The sequence below is a fragment of the Scylla paramamosain genome, chromosome 3, assembly GCF_035594125.1.
Source record: "Scylla paramamosain isolate STU-SP2022 chromosome 3, ASM3559412v1, whole genome shotgun sequence".
In the NCBI taxonomy this organism is placed as follows: Eukaryota; Metazoa; Arthropoda; class Malacostraca; order Decapoda; family Portunidae; genus Scylla; species Scylla paramamosain.
Window position 1 is genome coordinate 20,082,328 of NC_087153.1, and position 22,909 is coordinate 20,105,236.

Genomic DNA, 22,909 nt, shown 5'->3' on the forward strand with positions numbered 1-22,909 from the left:
ACAACTAGGGAAGTCATTAACCACAGAGAAGGTTTTATCAGGTGGGCGGGTAATTCCGCCAGATTGGCCCTCAGGTCAGGTACAAGGAAAATCCCCAGTAAAGGCTCGTCACGTAGGCGAATAATGCCACCTGACTAGGAAAATAAAATTAGGTGAGGTACACGCCAGGATGGCAATACTCTGTACAAATGTCATATGAGAAAATTTTGTTTGTTGTTATAAATAATGTGTTTTCACTCATGTAAATCAGTCTCTCTGAGGATGGCTATTCAGCTGAAACGTTAGAGATTAAAAGAATCCTACCTCCTCCCTGGGTTTTATCCCCCTTCCTAAACCCAACTACTCTGGGATATATTTCATCTGGTCTTGGTGTCTTGAACTTTCTTAGCCTATCTATCACCTGTTCCACTATCTCCTTAATCATGGTAATATCTTTCAGCTTCTCATTCTCTTCTGCTCTAAAAATTTCACTATCCAGCATTTCCTGCATGTTTTCCTGGGTGAAGACAGTTAAAAAATACTTCTTCAGAATTTTACTAATCTACTCCCCAGAACTAACCAGCAACCTCAATCCTCACCAAACTTGTAGAACAATCAAGCACTTTCATTCATTGATGATACAAAATTCATTTCTTGGATTGGAATTTAGACTATCAGTTGTCAACTGGTTTTAAAGTGAACCCTAACTTTCATTATGAAATCAGAAGCATCTGAGATCACTGTAGCATAATGGTGATAAGGCAGCATAGTGAAAACTGTGATGACAAAATGATTATGCTTATGAAGTGGTTAGTCTAGAAATAGTTCTGATATAAATTATAAAACTTGTGGCATGCAGTGAAGCAGAATTTATAGAGAAAGGGTGTCAGTTCTTTCCTTCCAAGCACAAAGTTTGTCTCTCATCAGTGGTATTACACATTACCAACAAATAGAAAGAAAAGTGTTCAAAATTGTTATTTCTGACTCAAATCACTCCAATATGCCATTCAAAAATGGTGAAAAAAAATTGAAAGAATGTACAGATTTATAAATGCTTATCAAAGCTTTAATTATGCTTCATTCTGTCTCTCAAATCTCTAATATTAGAGTTACTAGTTTTAAAAGATTGGACTCCCAACTTTTTTTTACAAGGCCCATGGATCTCATTTGGAGGAAAGTAGAGACAAGGATTTAATATGGTATACATTCACATTTGGAATCATTCCATCACATCTCAACCTCCAGGCTAGATATACAGAAGATGGTATAACTATTAATCATATGACCTTAATCATGTAAGATTAAAATAGAAATTAAAAAAGCTCTTCCCTGGCAGGCAGTGAGGTTAAAAAAGCTTTTCTCTGGCAGGTGGTGAGCTACAGCTACCTGGCTGCACCTCAAGGCCAAAGCCACTCCAAAGATGTGGTCTATGGGTCTGGTGCAGCAGCCAAGCCTCCTTCCTCTGGCCACAGCTTCTCTGCCAGATCTCCAACTCTTAGCCAGACACTTTGACTGGAAATTCAGAAATCTGGTCATACAGCAGCTCCTGGCCATGCCTCAGACCATACTCACCTCAGCACTACACCACCTGTTATTACTGCCTTTGAGTCCTCAAAATTATCTCACATTTCCCCTTCCCCATTAGTCCATTCCTCATCATTCTCTGCACCATCACCTTTTTTCTCCTCATCCTTCTCACCTTCTGCTCACTCATCATCTCCCCCACAACCATCACTCCCTCCTGCCTCTCCATTTACTCATCCTGAAGCCATATTTGCCATGCACCAAACTTCTGCCACAGTTCACCCTGCTGATCCCAGCCAATTTATCATCAAGGACTCCACTTTCCAGGTTAGTAGGTATTTGTGATTTCTCTCTCTCTCTCTCTCTCTCTCTCTCTCTCTCTCTCTCTCTCTCTCTCTCTCTCTCTCTCTCTCTCTCTCTCTCTCTCTCTCTCTCTCTCTCTCTCTCTCTCTCTCTCTCTCTCTCTCTCTCTCTCTCTCATTAAAAATGGTAATTTAGATTTGGGTCAATCTGTGAAAATACAAATAAGAAACAAATGCAAACACACACAAATGTACAAATTTGATTTTGGCTACCTTCTGTTCATTCATCTCCCTTTCCCCTTGTTTCTCCACCTTTTTTATTTTTTGTTTGAGAGAGAGAGAGAGAGAGAGAGAGAGAGAGAGAGAGAGAGAGAGAGAGAGAGAGAGAGAGAGAGAGAGAGAGAGAGAGAGAGAGAGAGAGAGAGAGAGAGAGAGAGAGAGAAAATTGCCTCAGACCAGGGTATTTCCACTTGTACGAGTATAGTCTTAAAACAGGCCATAGCCATTTTCTTCCATGTCCTGTCCTTTTTCTTATTTGCTTCTACACACCTGCCATTATACCGTTCTTGTTTCCCAATTTTCATTTTATAACCGTACAAACTGTTGCATCCTCTCTCTATACTTGCTCAAAAATATCTCATATTTTTCTTGCACTACTTTACCTTCAAATTGCTCTTTCCATTTAATTTTTCAATAAAACTTACTAAGCTCTGCAAAGTTTGCCTTAGCATAGTTCTGTCTCCAATTTCTGTATTGTTCTTTCCTGTGCAACACTGTTTCCTCCTGTAGTACTATCTCTATTGTCACATGATCACTTCTTCCCATTGAACTCAGACAATGTATACTTGGGCTACTTTCTGGGGTTTTCATAAACATTAAATCCAGCTGTGATGGTTCTTCTTCTCTTCTACATCTTATAGGCTCATTCACCCACTGTCTCGTTGTATTCATCATCATGGTTTGCATAAGTTCTTCACTCCATGACCCAACATTTTCTGTTACTTCCATCTCCTCTCAGTTAATTCTTTTAGTGTTGAAGTCACCTACTAAGAGTACTTTGTTACCTTTCCTTATCATTTCCTCCATACTATTTTTTTGTTTCTAGCTGCATACTTTTGAATTTATTAGTCTACCATGCATTAGTTTTTGGTGGTATGTATTTCACAATGATTTTCCTTTTTTCACATCTTTTGATCTTAATCACAACACTCATTGTTTCTACCATTCCATCACCATATTCCACTTCCTCAACAACAATATCCTTTTCTTACCAATATCATCACTTCTCTTCCTTTTCCTTTTCTGTCCCTCTTCCATGTACTGTATCCTTCCTTTGCAAATCCCAACTTTATTTCCTCTTCTAGTTTGGTTCCTGTTAAACATACCACATCTGGTTTATTGTTCTTTAAATAGTCTTCAAGTTCCAGTAGGCTGGACACCAAACCATCTACATTAGTATACATAATCTTTAAACTTCTGTTTGGTGGTCTTGTGTGGCATCTTTGTGCCACCATTTCCTCATTTTCATGTCCACAACTTTCCTGTGTTCTCTATTAATTTTTTGACTTTTAGTTTACTTCTCTATTCTTCGTTCATGTCTCTTTTTATCCATATTTCCTTCAATCCTTTTGCTTTTGCCAATTTTCCTGTTCTTTGCAAGACATGTTCTGCTGCTGTTTGTGACATGATTCTTGTTTTACATTGGCTTTGTTCTATTTTTGTCATACTTTCCGATCCTGTAAACCTCTTCAATTTGTTCGACTCTCCCCTCTCCTTCCTCTGCCACTTCTGCTATAATTTCCTTAGTTCTTTTCACTTCTTTCTCTCTAGCTGTTTTCATGGGTAGGTTCTTTTCCTTGACCCCAAATACCACCATACACATCTTTCTCTGTACTGTGTCTCTCACAAGATTACTTTTTTCCTTTATTATTTTAATCACTTGCTTTTCCATATCCTTGTTGTTTCTGTTGCTGTTGCCTTGTTATGTCCTCCATGTCCACCTTTTGCTGTTCTCTCTCTTTCCAACCTTTGACTTCCTCTGTAACTAACTCTCACTCCTCCAACCCTAACCTCTCTTGCAAAGTTTTCTTTAATTCTTCATTCTCTTTCTTGAGTTTCTTAATCTCTTCACAGTATTTCTTATTTAAGTCCACTATTTTTGTCACCTCTTCTCAGTTCTTTGTTTTCTTTTTCCCTTTCCATCTCTATTATATCATTGGATATCTTTTTTACATTGTCGCCACCCACTTCTGTTTCTTCCTTCCATGCCTTTATCATCGCTGTTAAGCTTCTTGTATTTTCACATTTTCTTCTTTAGTTATCCACATTCATGTATTTGTATGAGTTACATTGAGATCCTCTTCCTTGAAGCCCTCAAAAATACCTGTATGTGTGTGTGTGTTAACCTAGTTGATTACACTTATCTAGTTGTGACATACAGAAAAATACTGTTCCATCATTACAGTGCATGTGTAAAGGCTGAAGGAAGGACTTGGATAGTGAATGTGATAGTGTGGGTGATTGGGCCACTCAGGAAAAATTATACGATCAATCATACAAAAGTGTGATGCATGCTTCAAGTGCCAATGAAGAGCATTATGAAGACAAGGATATATATATATATATATATATATATATATATATATATATATATATATATATATATATATATATATATATATATATATATATATATATATATATATATATATATATATATATATATATATATATATATATATATATATATATATATATATATATACACACACATTGTATAGGTCTTCTTGATAGCTTGTTTTGCAGGGAAACTCCAGTTTCCTTCAACTTTATTCTTTCGTCAGTTGCTGTTTTGCCTATTTCTGCAGGCAGCTTCAAGCTAGAAAAAACAATGAAATACTATGTAAAAGTTGTATAAAATTCACATCATATGACACTACACACAAAAAACAAAACACTACAAGCACCAAGATTATAAACTGGATTGACAGAAAACAATAAGTATCCACACACATCTTGCCTGTATGGCAATGAGAGAGGGACTGAAAAAGTTGGGTTCCTAACACTATGATAATGGTATTGGAACGGGCCTCCGAAACATTATCTTACAATATGTGATTGACTTGATGTTAAGTTATTATTCAGTACTGGATTTATGTGTTTAATATATATTGCCTCTAATAATTTTGTATCCATATTGGACTCTGTCTTGTGTAGTATTCTAAAAACTTTGTCACAAAAAGGGATGATCATGTTCATGTGAATGGGGACTTATTGCTGAAAATGATGGAACAGCTGGTTGATTATTAGTTCAAGGAGAAATACCTTTATGTTCAGCAATTCTATGTGCAAGGTTATGTCTAGTCTCATAAAGTTTGGTGGCATCCCTACTTCCTTGATGCCATTTTCCTATCGTTCTATGCCAATAGAATGGAATACATCTACAACAAATAAGAGAAAGCATATATCAGCGTTCCCTCACATATTCATGGTTTTGCATATTTGCAGAGTTTTCCCTAACCTAACCTAACTAATGGGGAGTTTTCAGAGTTGCCAGGTGTCACCACCAGCTCAGTCTTTCAGTCCAAAGAGCCCAAATTATTCTTTCAGTTATAAATTACAGTAACCCAAGATATAACGAACACATATGGGGGGAAAGTGGGTCACTTGAGATGAAAATTTGCTATATATGTGTATAGAGAGAGAGAGAGAGAGAGAGAGAGAGAGAGAGAGAGAGAGAGAGAGAGAGAGAGAGAGAGAGAGAGAGAGAGAGAGGTAGGAGACAGCAGCCTTAAATAGGTTGTTATACCTGAAATTTGGTAAATAGAAGTTCATTATATCAAGGGTTTATTGTACATATCAACTTATTCCCCTTTTATTATATAGTGCACTGTATTTTAATTAAAATATCATGTACTATACATATAATAACTGTTTTTTATTGTCTTAAAGTGAATTGCTTAGTAAATGTGAGATGCATAGTTTAAGGTTTAAACTATAAATATAGGTAGTTCTGATCCTTATAAGAATGGTTTCCCATATTCACAGATTTTAATTATTTGCAGGAGACTCTGGAATGTAACTCCCACAGATGGCAGGGAAACACTGCATATCTTCCCTCCCACAACAGCGATGCACTTAATGAATTGGGCCGAGATAATTAGTGAAAGCTTTCTGTGTTAAAGAGATGCAGCTAGTGAGCCAATATATATACTGATCATTCATTTAATCCTTTATGTCATAAAACTTCTCTGAAAAAATCTAGTGAATAATTTTTCTTCTATCACTGCACTGTCCTTGATCTAAATTACATATTAAAACTACACATGATAGTGTAATGATCAGTATGCTTGGCTCACAAACCACATATATATATATATATATATATATATATATATATATATATATATATATATATATATATATATATATATATATATATATATATATATATATATATATATATATATATATATATATATATATATATATATATATATATGCTTGGCTTTGTCTCCAAACTCTCCCCCATAGAGAGACTGTATTAACCTGCAGAAATAAAGCTATCATTCAGGGAAACTGGTTTGTTTGCCAAACAAACATTACATTGCTGAATATTCTGTGGCACCAAATGCTTTGTCAGGAATTGTGGCAATGATATTTCAATCCTTGTCTTTGCATCCTACAATTTGTATGCTGAACATAAACCTTATCAACAAGTTTCTTGAGCTTCATATACTTTTATACATATTACACAAAGTCCATGATAACTGAAAAAAACTATGCAAATAATGCAATGTAGCAGTAGCATCAAGGTAACACCAGTCTGCTACTAGTACTGCTGCTATCCACCTTCTGACCTGCTCAGATGAAGCAGAAGCATTGTCCTCTTCAAAAGAATCCTCAGCCACCACACCAGACCGCTCATTGTTGTGGTAGTGTTGGGAGTAGAAGTTGGGGTAGTGGACAGGAGGAATGACACTGCCCTCACTCTGTGTTGAAAATATATGCTGCCATAAGATGGAGAAAATACTGAATCTGATACTGAAAGAAATAAAGAACAAAATTGTTTACAAAAATTTTATCATAATTGTTTATAATATCAAGCAAATCTACAGAACATAGGACAACTCTACAACAAGCAGGCTCCAGGCTCCAGGCTGGCAAGCTTGAATAGTCTACACATCACATAAACTTTTGACTGAATAAAGATTCAGATGCATCCATGCTATTTTACAGGTTTTAAGCTTTTAACAATGATACAAGTTCCCCATCAAAGGAACAACAAACTAAAGTCAAGTATGCGATCTCCTTCACTTTGTGTGCCTTCTTGTTGCAGTAAAATAATGCTCAGCTTCATTTATCCAATTTTCATGGTCTAAACGAAACCTTTCTTATCAAAGATAATATAAGTTGTGGGATTTAGTTCACAATCAAATCAACATTTCTCTATTTTACCTACATGTGACATCTCTATTTATATGAATTTTTCAACAGCTACCCACCAACCAAGAGAAGAGTGCTGTGGAGATCTCCATCACCCACAATAAGTCCCTGAAATGCCTAAATAAACTTGGGATTCATGTCAAAAAAAAACAAAACTCACTGGGACATAGTACACATTTGCAAGAGTCCAAGGCAAGACTATCCCACCATCTGTGTACCATGGAATGTTCCCAACAACTGGAGTTACCCACAACTGAGCTGCACTTGGTGCCAATAACCACTCATTCTCAGATATCCAACTCCTAAACAAATCAATGCTGCAGCTGATTACCACTAGGACAAAACTTAGTAAAAATTAACAAAGGTGGGGAATTCCTCAGTCTATTACCATTACTGGGTAGGATACAGATGGAGAAATAGTAAAAAAGACAGTTCAGTATTTGGTACAGTAGAGAACACTAACCCTCACCTATAGAAAGAGATCAGCCATCAATACTTTCAAAGGAATAATTTCATCACTTTTACGAAGAACTTGCCTTTAAGTATTTTTTAACCACTTGTATACCAAACCGCTAAAACGCATGCAAAACAAACTTTATGGAGAAACAGAATAACATTACCAAAAACATGTATTTTGAGTGTTTTTGATCATGTGATCTATGAAAACGCTTAAGTACATGCAAAGAACATTATGTTTGGGAAACAAAAGGACATTACGAGAAACGTGTATTATGAGTGTTTTTATAAGTTCCTTAAGTACCAAAAAGCTAAAACCCACAAATAACACTTTATTTAGACAATAAGAAATAAAAAGATAAAATAAATAGGATTTTTTTTTTTGTTATTCATCTTCATAGGTACCGAGATGCCTAAATTCTGGGAAAATTCAGGGCAATTATGTGATAAGAGAATATTATCAAAAAAGTTATTTTCAGCTTTTTTTTTTTCGGACTGTTAAGTACTAAACGCTAAAGTGCATGCAAAGCCTCCAATATGAGGAAATTAAACGACCTTACCAGAAATCTGTGTTTTGTGTGTTTTTAAGCATGTTAGGCACCAAAACGATATATAATAAGGAACTCACTCTATATGGGAATCCAAAATAAAGTTACTGAAAACGTGTCTTCTCAGTGTTTTACGTAGAAAAACGTTAAAACGGATGCAAACCAACCAATATTAAGAAATAGAAAAACGTTACCAAAAAGGTATATTTTGAGTGTTTTTGAGCTTTTTACCTACAAAAACGCGAAAATTGATGCAAAGCACTCTATATTGGGAAAGAAAAGGACATTGCAAGAAAAGTGTATAATGAGTGTTTTATAGTTCAAAAGAACCACAAAGCAAACAACGCAAAAACTTGTCTATATGGAAAGTTAATTTAAGCTTTTTTTTTTCGGACTGTTATGTACCAAACCCTAAAGTGCATGCAAAGCTTCCAATATGAGGAAATTAAACGACCTTACCAGAAACCTGTGTTTTGTGTGTTTATTTCGCTTCTCTATAAAGGGTGTTTTGCTTGAGTTTTAGCGTTTCTGTACATAAGAACCTTTAAAACAGGTTTTTAGTAATGTTATTTTGTATTCCTTTATGGAGCGCTTTCCATGCTTTTCAGCGTTTTGATGTCTAACACGTTGAAAAACACTCAAAAGACACGTTGATGATAATGTCGTTTCGTTTCCCGATAAAAAGGGCTTCCAATGCATTTTGTCTTTTGGTACTTAACACTATAAAAAAAAAATTTAAGTAAAAGTTTTCGGTTGAGTTATTTTTCCATATAAAGTTGTAATCATGTGTTTTTGAGTCTGCGTACCTAAAAAGCTAAAAATCTCTCATAATACACTTTTCTCGTAATGTCCTTTCTTTTCTCCATGTAGGAGTTTTTGCGTGTAATTTGGCACTTTTATACTTAACAAGCACAAAAACAATCAAAATACAAGTTTTGGTAATGTTAATTTGTTTCTCCGTAAATGTTGTTATGCATGCTTTTCAGCAATTTCGGATTTAAGAAGGGGAAAAACACTCTAAAGACACTTTCTTGGTAATGTTATTTTATATTGCGAAATAGGGTGCTTTCAATGCTTTTTATCATTTTGATTCCTAACACTCAAGTAAACACTCAAAAGACACGTTTCCTGTAATATCGTTTTGCTTCTTCATATAGGGATCTGCATGCATTATGATGTTTTGCTACATAATGTGAAAAACGCGCAAAATAAAGATTTTAGGTAATGTTGTTCTTTTTCTCTATATAGGGTGCTATTCATCCTTTTTAGCGTTTTGGTACTTAGGAAGCTTACTTAGGAAGCTCAGAAACACAAATAAAACTTGTTTCTCCAAACGTCTTTCCATTTCCCCATATAGGATGCTTCGTATGTATTTTGACGTTTTGTTACATAAAAAGGAAAACAAAAAACACTCAAAACACGTTTTTGGTGATGTTCTGTTTCTCTATTAAGAGATATAGAATATATTTACTTTTCATTCAGGCGGTTTAGTGTTTGGTACCTAAGAGACTCAAAACTCTGATAATGCACGTTTCTCGTAATGTTCTATCGTTTCCTCATACAGGGTGCTTTACATGCATTTTTAAGATGATGTACGTAACAGACTCAAAAAGACTCAAAATACACGTTTTTGGTAAGGTTTTTTTTCGGTTTGGTAAGATTATTCGTGTTTGTTGTACCCGTTTTAGCGTTTTGGAACGTAAAAAGTTTAAAACACTTAAAAGACATGCTTATTATTTTGCATTTCTATATAAGGTGCTTTCCATGCTATTTAGCGTTTTCGTGCCTAACACGCTGAAAAACATAAAAACACATTTCTTACATTGTTGTTTAATTTTCTCGTATAGCGAGCAAGCATTATGGTGTTTTGCTACCTGACAATGTGAAAAACATTCAAATTACACGATTTTGGTAATTTTTTTTTTCTCGATTTTTGCGTTTTGGTACCTGAGAAGCTAAAAAAAAAAAAAAACTTATAATACACGTTTTTTGTCATGTCCTTTCGTTTCCTCATATAGGCTGTTTTTGGTGCTTTGGTACCTAACAGGGTGTTTGCATGTATTTTGACATTTTAGTTCGTAAGAACCTAAAAAAAAACACTCTAAACACACGTTTTAGTAAAGTTGTTTTGTATTCCCCTATGGGGTGATTTCGTTGCTTCTTACTGATTTGGTGCCTAACACGCCCAAAAAATAACAAAAGACAAGTTTCCAGTGATTTCGTTTTGTTTTTTCATATAGGTTGCTTTACATGCATGTTGGCGTTTTGGTAATTATCAATGTAAAAAAATACCCGTTTTTGGTAAGTTTGTTCTTTTTCTTCAGAGCACTATTGAAGTACTGATTTGGTACTTAAGAAAGTAAAAAAAATAAAATAAAAAAACACAACAAACGTTTCTCGTAATGTCCTTTTTATTTCCATATGCAGGGTGATTTGTTTGATGACAGGCGATTTTGTGCAAAATAAGCTTAAAAAAAATATAAAAAAACACAAAATAAACGTTTTTGGTTAGTGTATTCTGTTTCTCTATATATGGTATTTTCATACGTTTTTAAAGTCGTTTCATATATCTATATATGGGTCTTTGCATGAATTTTGGCTTTTTGGTAACTAACAATGTCATAACACTCAAAATGCACGTTTTTATTATTTTTTTTTTTTGGCAGTATTGTTCTATTTCTCCATATAGAGTGTTTTTTATGCGTTTTACCCTTTTGATACCAAGAAAATCAAAAACCCTCATAATACACGTTTCTCGTAATGTCTTTTAATTTTTCCCATATAGGATATTTCCGATTCATATAGGCGTTTTTTTTACGTAACAATCTTACAAAAGACTCAAAATACTTGTTTTTCTATGCGTTTTAGCGTTTTCGTATGTAAGGAGCTTAAAAACACTTAAAGGGAAGTTACTGCTAAAAGTTGGTTTTATTCCCATGTAATGTGATTGCCCTGCTTTTTAGTGCTTTATTGCCTAACACGCTCAAAAAAAATTCGTCACTTTTCTGGTAATATTTTTTTTTCACACATAAAGCTAGTTTCGCATGCAATTTGGGGTTTTGGTAAGTAAGAATCTTAAAAAGATTCAAAATACACCCATTTGGTAAGGTTGTTCTGTTTCTCAATTAAGAGTGTTCTTCATGAATTTCAGCATTTTGGTATCTAAGAAACATATTCATATACACGAGTTTTTGCGTGTTTTGCCTTGTGGTTGTTGTGAAACTATAAAACACTCATTATACACGTTTCTCGTAATGTCCTTTTCTTTCCCAATATAAAGTGCTTTGCAAGTATTTTCGCGTTTTCTGTAGGTAACAAGCTCAAAAACACTCAAAATATAACTTTTTAGTAATAATATTCAATTTCTTCATATTGGTTGGTTTGCATCCGTTTTAATGTTTTTTCTAAGTAAAACACTAAAAAAACACGTTTTCAGTAATTTTGTTTTGGATTCCCATAAAGAGTGACTTCCATATTATTTATCGTTTTGGTGCCTAACTTGCTGAAAAACACTCAAAAGACAGGTATCTGGTAAAGTCGTTTAATTTCCTCATGTAGGTGGCTTTGCATACACTTTAGGGTTTGGTACATAACAGTCCGAAAAAATAAAGCTAAAATTAACTTTTTTCATAATATTATTTTTTTCACATAATTTCCCTGAAATTTGCCAGAATTTTGGCATCTCGTTACCTATGAAGATAAATAACAAAAAAAAAAAAATCCGTTTTAATTTATTCATTTATTTTCTCTAAAAAGAGTGTTATTTGTGGGTTTTAACTCTTTTCGTACTCATGGAATTTAAAAACACTCATAATACACGTTTCTCGTAATGTCCTTTCGTTTTCCAAACATAGGGTTCTTTTCATGTATTTAAGCGTTTTTCTACGTAAGAGATCAAAAACACTGATAATTCATGTTTTTCGTAATGTTATTTTGTTTCTCAATAAAGGGTGTTTTGCATGCATTTTAGCGTTTTAGTATGTAAGGAGCTGAAAAACACTTAAAGACAAGTTCTTGGTAAATGTTGGTTTTATTCCCATGTAATGTCATTTCCCTGCTTTTTTGTGCTTTATTGCCTAACACGCTCAAAAACACTCAAAAGACACTTTTTTTCTGGTAATGTCATTTATTTCCAACATAAAGCTAGTTTCGCATGTAATTTCAGGTTTTGGTAACTAAAAATGTGAACAACATTCAAAATACACGCATTTGGTAAGGTTGTTCTGTTTCTCAATTAAGAGTGTTATTCATGAATTTCAGCATTTTGGTATCTAAGAAAAATCTCCATATACACGAGTTTTTGCGTTTTTTGCCTTATGGTTCTTGAAAACTATTAAAACATTCATTATACAATTTTCTTGTAATATTCTTTTGTTTCCCAATATAGACTGCTTTGCATTAATTTTTGCGTTTTTTTTAGGTAACAAGCTCAAAAACATTCAACTTTTTTGTAATGTTATTCTATTTCTTCATATTGGTTGGTTTGCATCCCTTTTAGCGTTCTACGCTAAAAACTGAAAAGACACGTTTTCAGTAATATTGTTGAAATTGCTGAAAACACCCAAAGACACGTTTCTTGTAAAGTCGTGTAATTTCCCCATATAGGTGGCTTTGCATGCACTTTCGTACATAACTCCGGAAAAAGCTAATGTTATTTTTTTTATGTTTTTTTTCACATAATTTCCCTGAATTTTCTCAGAATTTTGGCATCTCGGTACCTATGAAGATGACTAACAAAAAAAATCTATTTTTTTTTATTTATTTTTTTTTTTTTCTCTATAAAAGAGTGTTATTTGTGGGTTTTAGATTTTTGGTACTTAAGGAACTTAAAAATACTCATAATACACGATTTTCGTAATGTCCTTTCGTTTCACAAACATAGGGTTCTTTGCATGTATTTAAGCCATTTTATAGGTAACATGATCAAAAACACTCAAAATACATGTTTTTGGTAATGTTATTCTGTTTCTCCATAAAGGTTGTTTTTGCATGCGTTTAGCGTTTTGGTATGTAAGAAGTTAAAAAACACTTAAAGGTAAGTTCTTCGTAAAATTTGGTTTTATTCCAGTGTAATGTGATTGTTCTGCTTTTTAGTGTTTTGTTGTATATAACGCTCAAAAACACTCAAAAGACACTTTTCTGGAAATGTCATTTTTTTCCCACATAAAGCTAGTTTCGCATGTAATTTGGGTTTTTCGGCAAGATTTTGGCATCTTGGTACCTATGAAAATGAATATAAAAAAAAAGCTATTTTTTTATTTATTTATTTTTTTCTCTATAAAGAGTGTTATTTTGGGGTTTTAACGTTTTGGTACTTAAGGAACACTTAAAAACACTTAAAAACACTTAAAACACATGTTTTTAATAATGTTATTCTGCTTCTCCATAAAAGAAGTTTTTAAATGCGTTTTAGCGTTTTGGTTTGTAAGGAGGTCAAAAAACACTTCATGACAATTTCTTGGTAAAAGTTAATTTTATTCCCATGTAATGTGATTGCCCTGTTTTTTTTTTGTGTGTGTGATTTATTGCCTAACACGCTCAAAAACACTCAAAAGACACTTCTAGTAATGTCATTTTTTTTCCAAGATAGTTTCGCGTGCTATTTGGGATTTTGCTAAGAATGTGAAAAACACTCAAAATATACGCATTTGGTAAGGTTGTTGTTTCTCAATTAATATTCTTATTCATGAGTTTCATCATTTTGGTATCTAAGAAACTTCTTTATATACACGAGTTTTTGCATTTTTTGCCTTGTGGTTCTTGTGAACCACATGTTCTTTTGCTCAAAAATAATAAGACACTCATTATACACGTTTCTCGTAATGTCTTTTTGTTTTACAATAGGGAATGCTTTGCATCCATTTTCGCGTTTTTTTGTAGGTAACAAGCTCAAAAACACTCAAAATGTACCTTTTTGGTAATATTATTTTATTTCTTCTTATTGGTTGGTTTGCATCCGTTTTAGCGTTTTTCTACGTAAAACACCGAAAAGACACTTTTTCAATAATTTTGTTTTAGATTCCCAAATAGAGTGACTTGCATGTTATTTACCGTTAGGGTGCCTAACAAGCTGAAAAACACTCATAAGACAGTTTTCTGGCAAAGACGTTTAATTTCCCCATATAGGTGGCTTTGCATGCACTTTAGGGTTTGGTACATAACAGTACGAAAAAAAAGCTCACAAACATAAGGTTCTTTGCATGTATTTAAGCGTTTTTATAGATAACATTATCAAAAACACTCAAAATACATGTTTTTGGTAATGTTATTCTGTTACTCCATAAAGCTTTTTTTTCCATGCGTTTTAGCGGTTTGGTATGTATGGAGCTCAAAAACACATATTGGCAAGTTCTTGGTAAAAGTTGGTTTTATTCCCATGTAATATGATTACCCTGCTTTTTAGTACTTAATTGCCTAACACGCTCAAAAACAATTAAAATACACTTCTGATGATGTCATTTTTTTCCCTCATAAAGGTAGTTTCTTATGCTATTTTGGGTATTGCTAACTAGGAATATGAAAAACACTCAAAATACAGGCATTTGCTAAGGTTGTTCTGTTTCTCAATTAAGATTGTTATTCATGAGTTTCAGCATTTTGGTATCTAAGAAACTTCTTTATATACACGAGTTTTTGCGATTTTCTACGTAAAACACTGAGAAGATACATTTTCAGTAATTTTGTTTTGGATTCCCATATAGAGTGAGTTCCTTATTATTTATCGTTTTGGTGCCTAACATGCTGAAAAACTCTCAAAAGACAGATTTCTGGTAAGCTCGTTTAATTTCCTCATATAGGAGGCTTTGCATGCACTTTAGGGTTTGGTACATAACAGTCCGAAAGAAAAGCTAAAATTAACTTTTTTGATAATATTCTTTTGTTCATATAATTTTCCTGAATTTTGCCAGAATTTTGGCATCTCGGTACCTATGAAGATGAAAAAAAAATTCCTATTTTTTGTTTTTATTTTCTAAATAGTGTTATTTGTGGGTTTTAGTTTTTTGGTACTTAAGGAACTTAAAAAAAACACTCATAATACACGTTTCTCGTAATGTCCTTTTGTTTCCCAAACATAGTGTTCTTTGCATGTATTTAAGCGTTTTTATAGATAACATGATAAAAATCACCCAAATTACATGTTTTTGGTAATGTTATTCTGTTTCTCCATAAATTTGTTTTGCATGAGTTTTAGCGGTTTGGTATATAAGGAGCTCAAAAACATTTAAAGGCAAGTTCTTAGTAAAAATTGGTTTTATTCCAATGAAAAGTGATTGCCCTGCTTTTTAGTGCTTTATTGCCTATCACGCTCAAAAACACTCAAAAGACATTTTTCTGGAAATGTCATGTTTTCCCACATAAATCTGGTTTCGCATGAAATTTGGGTTTTTGGTAACTAAGAATATGAAAAACACTCAAAATACACGAATTTGGTAAGGTTGTTCTGCTTCTCAATTAAGAGTGTTATTCATGAGTTTCAGCATTTTGGTATCTAGGAAACTCCTCCATATACACGAGTTTTTGCGTTTTTTGCCTTGCTGTTCTTTTGAACTATAATACACTCATTATACACTTTTCTAGCAATGTCCCTTTGTTTCCCAATATAGAGTGCTTTGTATCAATTTTAGCGTTTTTTTGTAGGTAACAAGCTCAAAAACACTCAAAATATACCTTTTTGGTAATGTTTTTTTTTTTTCTATTTCTTGATATTGGTTGGTTTGCATCCATTTTAGCGTTTTTCTACGTAAAACACTGGGAACACACGTTTTCAGTAATTTTGTTTTGGATTCCCATATAAAGTGAGTTCCTTATTATTTATCATTTCGGTGCTTAACAAGCTGAAAAACACTCAAAAGACAGATTTCTGGTAAGGTAGTTTAATTTCCTTATATAGGAGGCTTTGCATGCAGTTTAGGGTTTGGTACATAACAGTCCGAAAAAAACAGCTAAAATCAACTTTTTTGATAATATTCTCTTATCATATAATTGCCTTGAATTTTCCCAGAATTTTGGCATTTCGTACCTATGAAGATGAATAACAAAAAAAAAATCCTATTTTTTATTTTTTTTTATTTATTTTTTTTTCTAAATAAAGAGTGGGTTTTAGGTTTTTGGTACTTAAACTTAAAAACACTCATAATATACGCTTCTCGTAATGTCCTTTTGTTTCCCAAACATAAGGTTCTTTGCATGTATTTAAGCGTTTTTATAGGTAACATGATCAAAAATACTCAAAATACATGTTTTTGGTAGTTTTATTCTGTTTCACCATAAAGTGTAATTTGCATGCGTTTTAGTGTTTTGGTATATAAGGAGCTCAAAAAGACTTAAAGGCAAGTTCTTATTAAAAATTGGTTTTATTCAAATGTAATGCGATTGCCCTGCTTTTTAGTGCTTTATTGCCTATCAGGCTCAAAAACACTCAAAAGACTTTTTTCTGTTAATGTCATTTTTTTCTCACATAAAGCTGGTTTCGCATGCAATTTGAGTTTTTGGTAACTAAGTATGTGAAAAGCTCTCAAAATACACGCATTTAGTAAGGTTGCTCTGTTTCTCAATTAGGAATGTTATTCATGAGTTTCAGCATTTTGGTATCTAGGAAACTTCTCCATATCCTCAAGTTTTTGCGTTTTTTGCCTTTTGGTTCTTTTGAACTATAAAACACTCATTATACACTTTTCTTGCAATGTCCTTTTATTTCCTAATATAGAGTGCTTTGCATCAATTTTCGCGTTTTTTGTAGGTAACAAGGTTAAAAACACTCAAAATATACCTTTTAGGTAATGTTTTTCTATTTTTTTTTTTTTTAATTGGTTGGTTTGCATCCGTTTATCGTTTTTTCTACGTAAGACACTGAGAAGACACGTTTTCAGTAGTTTTGTTTGGATTCCCATATAGAGTGAGTTCCTTATTTATTTATCGTTTTGGTGCCTAACATTCTGAAAAACACTCAAAAGACAGATTTCTTTTAAGGTCGTTTAATTTCCTCATATAGGAGGCTTTGCATGCACTTTAGGGTTTGGTATATAACAGTCCGAAAAAAAAGCTAAAATTAACTTTTTTGATAATTTTCTTTTATCATATAATAGCCCGGAATTTTCCCAGAATTTTGGCATCTCGGTACCTATGAAGATGAATAACAAAAAAAAAAAATCCTATTTTTTTATTTTTATTTATTTATTTTTCTAAATAATGAGTGTTATTTGTGGGTTTTAGCTTTTTAGTACTTAAGGAACTAAAAAAACACTCATAATACATATTTCTCGTAATGTCCTTTCGTTTCCCAAACATAAGGTTCTTTGCATGTATTTAAGCGTTTTTATAGATAACATGATCAAAAACACTCAAAATACATATTTTTGGTAATGTTATTCTGTTTCTCCATAAAAGGTGTTTTGCATGCGTTTTAGCGTTTTGGTATGTAATGAGCTCAAAAACACCTAAAGGCAAGTTCTTGGTAAAAGTTGGTTTTATTCCCATGTAATGTGATTGCCCTGCTTTTTTAGTGGTTTATTGCCTAACACGCTCAAAAACACTCGAAAGACATTTTCTGGTAATATTTTTTTCCCACATAAAGCTAGTTTCGCATGAAATTTGGGGTTTTGGTAACTAAGAATGTGAAAAACACTCAAAATACAGGCATTTAGTAAGGTTGTTCTGTTTCTTAATTAAAAGGGTTATTCATGAGATTCAGCATTTTGGTATGTAAGAAACTTCTTTATGTACACGAGTTTTTGAGTTTTTTGCCTTGTGGTTCTTTTGAAACTATAAAACACTCTTTATACACGTTTCTCGTAATGTCCTTTTCTTTCCTAATATAGAGTGCGTTTCATCCATTTTCGCATTTTTTTGTAGGTGACAAGCTCAAAAACACATTAAAATATATCTTTTTGGTAATGTTATTCTATTTCTTCATATTGGTTGGTTTGCATCCGTTTTAGCGTTTTTCTACGTAAATCACTGAAAAGACACGTTTTCAATAATATTGTTGAAATTGCTGAAAAAAACAAACACTCAAAAGACAGGTTTCTGGTAAAGTCGAGTAATTTCTCCATATAGGTGGCTTTGCATGCAGTTCAGGGTTTGGTACATAACTCCGGAAGAAAGCTAAAATTATTTTTTTATAATGAATTTCTTTTACAAAATTTCCCTGAATTTTTCCAGAATTTTGGTACCTATGAAGATGAATAACAATTTTTTTTTCTCTCTATAAAGTGTTATTTGTGTGTTTTAGCTTTTTAGTATTTAAGGAACTTAAAAACACTCATAATACACGATTTTCTTAATGTCCTTTTCTTATAGGAACATAGGGTTCTTTACATGTATTTAAGCGTTTTTATAAGTAACATGATCAAAAACACTCAAAATACATATTTTTGGTAGTTATTCTGTTTCTCCATAAAGGGTGTTTTACATGCGTTTTAGCGTTTTGGTATGTAAGGAGTTAAAAAAAAACACTTAAAGGCAAGTTCTTCGTAAAAGTTGGTTTTATTCCCAAGTTATGTGATTTTTCTGGTTTTTAGTGCTTTGTTGCATATCACGCTCAAAAACACTTAAAAGACGTTTTTCTGATAATGTCATTTAAGCGTTTTTATTGGTAACATGATCAAAAACACTAAAAACACATGTCTTTGGTAATGTTATTCTGTTTCACCATAAAGTGTATTTTGCATGCGTTTTAGTGTTTTGGTATATAAGGAGCTCAAAAAGACTTAAAGGCAAGTTCTTATTAAAAATTGGTTTTATTCCAATGTAATGTGATTGCCCCCCTTTTTAGTGCTTTATTGCCTAACACGCTCAAAAACACTCAAAAGACATTTTTTTTTCTGGTAATGTCATTTTTTTCCCACATTAAGCTGGTTTCGCATGCAATTTGGGGTTTTGGTAACTAAGAATGTGAAAAGCACTCAAAATACACACATTTAGTAAGATTGTTCTGTTTCTCAATTAAGAGTGTTGTTCATGAGTTTCAGCATTTTGGTATCTACGAAACTTCTTCATATACACTAGTTTTTGCATTTTTTGCCTTGTGGTTCTTTTGAACTATAAAACATTCATTATACACTTTTCTTGCAATGTCCTTTTCTTTCCCATTATAGAGTGCTTTGCATCAATTTTCGTGTTTTTTATAGGTAACAAGCTCAAAAACACTCATTGTTATCGGTGGTATAGGAATTTTAGATTTATAAATTTATCAGTTATTGGTTATTGGGCAATAAATTTATTGCCAATTATCAGTCATCACTGATAAGGTTATTGTTACCGATTTATCAGTTATCATGATCAATTTTTTTCGTCATCACAACCAGCTATATATATATATATATATATATATATATATATATATATATATATATATATATATATATATATATATATATATATATATATATATATATATATATATATATATATATATATATATATATATATATATATATATATATATATATATATATATATATATATATATATATATATATATATATATATATATATATATATATATATATATATATATATATATATATATATATATATATATATATATATATATATATATATATATATATATATATATATATATATATATATATATATATATATATATATATATATATATATATATATATATATATATATATATATATATATATATATATATATATATATATATATATATATATATATATATATATATATATATATATATATATATATATATATATATATATATATATATATATATATACACCACTTTCAAATTTATCAACATTTATTTAGTTCTTGAAGTAATCATATTCATTTCTCTAGTGCTACTTCCAAGTTTCTCTCACTCTATCACTTTATTCTACGACCACCCATCTTTGTTTCTTTATCCTCTTGTCCCATTTCCAACATATGCTATTTCTTAGCTCCATTTATCAATCTTGACTCCGTCATATTCATGTTAATAATCAGATTGGCTCCATTATATTCAGAATTTTCTGATAATTCTCCACTTTTCATTTTGCATGATTATCTTCATGACTGTAGCATCATTTACAGACATATATTTTCTTTGGTCATTTAGCATATAATTTACATAAAATGATATACAAAATTAGAGCTAGTGTGTGTGTGTGTGTGCGTGTGTGTGTGTGTGTGCAGTTGATAAAGACATGCTGTTGCTACAATGAGACAGATCATTTGTTGTGGGGGCTGTTGAACCACACTTAACAAGCTGAGGGAAGTGTAAAATATGTGGTCATTTATATATTTTGGTTGTGTGCAAGTACTGTGAGACAAGTCATAAAGGTTCACATGACTGCTGTACTGACAGGTGTGACCCTTTTATTCAGTGTGGAGCCTGCAGGGGCTGACAGATGATATGGAGTGTTTAAGTCACTATAACAGCAGTTTTGTTTTGTATCTGATGAAATTTTTAAGGATGCTAATGAAGGTCAGTATTGACTTTTTTTTAAGGAGGCAAGATAAAAGATATTTTGTAGCTTTATTCATCCATATACAGTATGTACAGTATTAGTAACAAGGGGAACCCACCAACCTCCTTGTAATCTCCTAAATTTCATTTTCATCTTCCTTTTTCCATTCTCCCTTTATTGCATATTTTCAGAAGTTCTTATATCCTTACCCACTGTCTTTTTTCTCTTCACCTCCCCTTCCCTTCTGTTCCATTCCCTGGTGATGGCACAGAATTATCAACAACAAGCTTTTGACGGCTGAGGATGAAGCCCGAATCAACCAGGTACAGGCCAGGTCATTAGCAGCAGGCATGGCCGCCGTGCCCCGCCAAGCCCGGGTGTTGAACCTGAGACCAAGCCAGGTAGGTGTGTGGCCTGTACACCTAGCCACTTGTACTTCTTGTGCTTCACTTCCTATGCTGTCACATGAAACATATTTATTCCTTGTTTTCACAATGTTTCACTCTTAATTTTTGTACTTGTGTTGTGCTATGTATGTATGGCAGCATGTTCTCAAAACACTAAGCAACATAAGAGGGAAGGAAATGAGGTGGTGATTTATTATTTCTCTTATATGACAATAAAAAAGTTGTCAAAGGCATGTCAAGTTTGTGTGCAGGATTCTGCATTTGAGTGTTGAAGCATCTGTAAATTCACTTGATAAGTATTTAGCTTTTTAAATTGATGTTTGGATGATAATGTGAAGGTTAACATGGCATTGTACTAATCTCCTAAAAAAGGCTGGGAACCATTTGTTCATAATGTGTGTAGGAGCCTCAACGTATCAGGTGTTTAAGCTTTTAGATTGTGATTTGATAGGAGGAATTATGTTAAGAAGGTCACATGACCTTTGTTGTCCATGTTGTATAGAATGTTTTCCAATTAAATTTCTTTCAGTCTCCCTATCTTTTTTACAGAGATGTAGTTTAGATATTTGATTCCAAAGTCAGTTAAGTTTTTCTTTTTTCATTCCTGATCAACTCTGTGCTCTTTCATAAGAGGCATTGATCTGTGCCTTTTCATAGAAGCATGGTCCATGACCTAGTGACATGCAAGGTTTATTGAAGGGACCTGAAACTGATTACAGTGATGAAATTATTCCTTTGAAAGTATTGATGGCTGATCTCTTTCTATAGGTGAGGGTTAGTGTTCTCTACTGTACCAAATACTGAACTGTCTTTTGTACTATTTCTCCATCTGTATCCTACCCAGTAATGGTAATAGACTGAGGAACTCCCCACCTTTGTTAATTTTTACTAAGTATTGTCCTAGTGGTAATCAGATGCAGCATTGATTTGCTTAGGAGTTGGGTATCTGAGAATGAGTGGTTATTGGCACCAAGTGCAGCTCAGTTGTGGGTAACTCCAGTTGTTGGGAGCATTCCATGGTACACAGATGGTGGGATAGTCTTGCCTTGGACTCTTGCAAATGTGTACTATGTCCCAGTGAGTTTTGTTTTTATTTGACATGAATCCCAAGTTTATTTAGGCATTTCAGGGACTTATTGTGGGTGATGGAGATCTCCACAGCACTCTTCTCTTGGTGGGTGGGTAGCTGTTGAAAAATTCATATGAATAGAGATGTCAGATGTAGGTAAAATAGAGAAATGTTGATTTGATTGTGAACTAAATCCCACAACTTATATTATCTTTGATAAGAAAGGTTTCGTTTAAACCATGAAAATTGGATAAATGAAGCTGAGCATTATTTTACTGCAACAAGAAGGCACACAAAGTGAAGGAGATTGCATACTTGTCTTTAGTTTGTTGTCCCTTTGATGGGGAACTTGTATCATTGTTAAAAGCTTAAATCCTGTAAAATAGCATGGATCCATCTGAATCTTTATTCAGTCAAAAGTTTATATGATGTGTAGACTATTCAAGCTTGCCAGCCTGGAGCCTGGAGCCTGCTTGTTGTAGAGTTGTCCTATGTTCTGTAGATTTGCTTGATATTATAAACAATTATGGTAAAATTTTTGTATACAATTTTGTTCTTTATTTCTTTCAGTATCAGATTCAGTATTTTCTCCATCTTATGGTAGCATATATTTTCAACACAGAGTAAGGGCAGTGTCATTCCTCCTGTCCACTACCCCAACTTCTACTCCCAACACTACCACAGCAATGAGCGGTCTGGTGTGGTGGCTGAGGATTCTTTTGAAGAGGACAATGCTTCTGCTTCATCTGAGCAGGTC

The 22,909-nt window shown here is 32.9% G+C and overlaps 1 protein-coding gene and 1 long non-coding RNA gene across 3 annotated transcripts in view; one reads left to right on the top strand and one right to left on the bottom strand.

The window, feature by feature from the left end:
* Positions 1-1,019: 1,019 nt before the first annotated feature.
* Positions 1,020-6,829, bottom strand: LOC135092655 (uncharacterized). Of its 2 annotated transcripts, none has more exons than XR_010262959.1 (3): positions 6,665-6,829; positions 4,571-4,683; positions 1,020-1,491 (listed from the first exon to the last, which is right to left on the bottom strand). It is a non-coding gene; the product is annotated as an uncharacterized LOC135092655 (long non-coding RNA). The 2 variants fall into 2 exon arrangements; XR_010262951.1 differs by having other exon boundaries at positions 4,577-4,683; positions 6,665-6,824.
* A 15,955-nt stretch (positions 6,830-22,784) lies between these two features.
* Positions 22,785-22,909, top strand: part of LOC135092608 (uncharacterized) — a 55,234-nt gene continuing 55,109 nt past the window's right edge. Inside the window, exon 1 of the mRNA XM_063991217.1 lies at positions 22,785-22,906. Coding sequence (XP_063847287.1) covers positions 22,839-22,906 — 68 coding nt within the window. The 5' untranslated portion in view covers positions 22,785-22,838. The remainder of the gene's footprint in view (positions 22,907-22,909) is intronic.